Source organism: Octopus bimaculoides, chromosome 5 (genome assembly GCF_001194135.2).
Source record: "Octopus bimaculoides isolate UCB-OBI-ISO-001 chromosome 5, ASM119413v2, whole genome shotgun sequence".
Taxonomy (NCBI): domain Eukaryota; kingdom Metazoa; phylum Mollusca; class Cephalopoda; order Octopoda; family Octopodidae; genus Octopus; species Octopus bimaculoides.
This window is the reverse complement of record NC_068985.1, coordinates 109,233,335-109,234,540: the sequence shown is the minus strand read 5'-3', so window position 1 is coordinate 109,234,540 and position 1,206 is coordinate 109,233,335. Positions and strand designations below refer to the sequence as shown.

Genomic DNA, 1,206 nt, shown 5'->3' with positions numbered 1-1,206 from the left:
GTGTGTTTGTGTGTGTGTGTGTGTGTGCATACACGTCTGTATGCTCAGAAAAGTGACGTCAACTTTGGCAGGTCAACGTGCATAAGCAGTGGTAAACAATAGAAGACATGCAGTTACACACGAGATATATAAACTTACACATACACACTTGCGTATGCATATATACGTAAATGTATATATTATATATATGTATACATATATATACACAGAGAGAGAGCGAGAGAGAGAGAGAGAGAGAGAGAGAGAGAACGAGAGAGAGAGAGAAAGAGATAGAGAGAAAGAGAGAGAGAGAGAAAGAGAGAGAAAGAAAGAAAGAGAGAGAAAGAAAGAGAGAGAGAGTGAGATAAAGAGAGAGACCCAGACAGACATGTGCTATTGGGCATTCACTTAGTTGGCTGCATATTGCTGTGATTTCAGCTAATTAAAAACTTAATCATCTCGCACTTGATGACATAATCACTTTTATTAACAGTTCCGTAACCAAAAACTTCTGTACTCTCTATCCTTTTTTGTTTTTCTCAATTTTTTTATCTCTCCTGCATTTTCTTGCGCATTTCTTCCTTTCTATTCTTTCGTCATTTTTGCTATTCTTTTATTTTAATTATTTCTTATTTTTTTTTCTTTTCTCCTCAGTATTTTTGAAACGCTTATATAAATGCGCAGCAACAACAGGACCTCATTCTATATAGTCCGTTCGTCTTATATAAGTATTAGAATTATATTCAATACAATTGTTGAATCCCATCTATCAACGTCAAACAACAACCAACCATGCCTTCCTACACTCTCCACTACTTCAACCACCGTGGCCGTGCTGAGATTTGCCGTATGCTGTTTGCAGCTGCTGGTATCCAGTACAATGATCGCAGGATCGAGTCTTCGGAATGGAACAACATGAGAAGCAGTAAGTGACAATACATTAATTATACTTGACACAAAGAATGTGAGCTAATCGAATTATTAAAGCATGCGACAAACCGTTTAACAATTTCTTCTGGCTTTTTACGATCTCAGTACAAATTCAGCCCGGATGACGTTCGCCCTTTCATCCTTTTCAAGCCGATAAAATAAAGTACTAATCAAGTCGAAAGTGTTAACTAAGGCTCTTTCTTGAAATTGCTTGGTTTGTTAAGAATTTGAAATAGCTATGCTTAATATACTCAAACTTGTAAATATATATATATATATAAATATATATATATATAT

At 35.5% G+C, this 1,206-nt stretch overlaps 1 protein-coding gene across 1 annotated transcript in view; it reads left to right on the top strand.

The window, feature by feature from the left end:
* Positions 1–681: 681 nt before the first annotated feature.
* Positions 682–1,206, top strand: part of LOC106869776 (S-crystallin 2) — a 9,296-nt gene continuing 8,771 nt past the window's right edge. Inside the window, exon 1 of the mRNA XM_014915636.2 lies at positions 682–904. Within this exon, the coding sequence (XP_014771122.1) occupies positions 772–904 (133 nt within the window). The 5' untranslated portion in view covers positions 682–771. The remainder of the gene's footprint in view (positions 905–1,206) is intronic.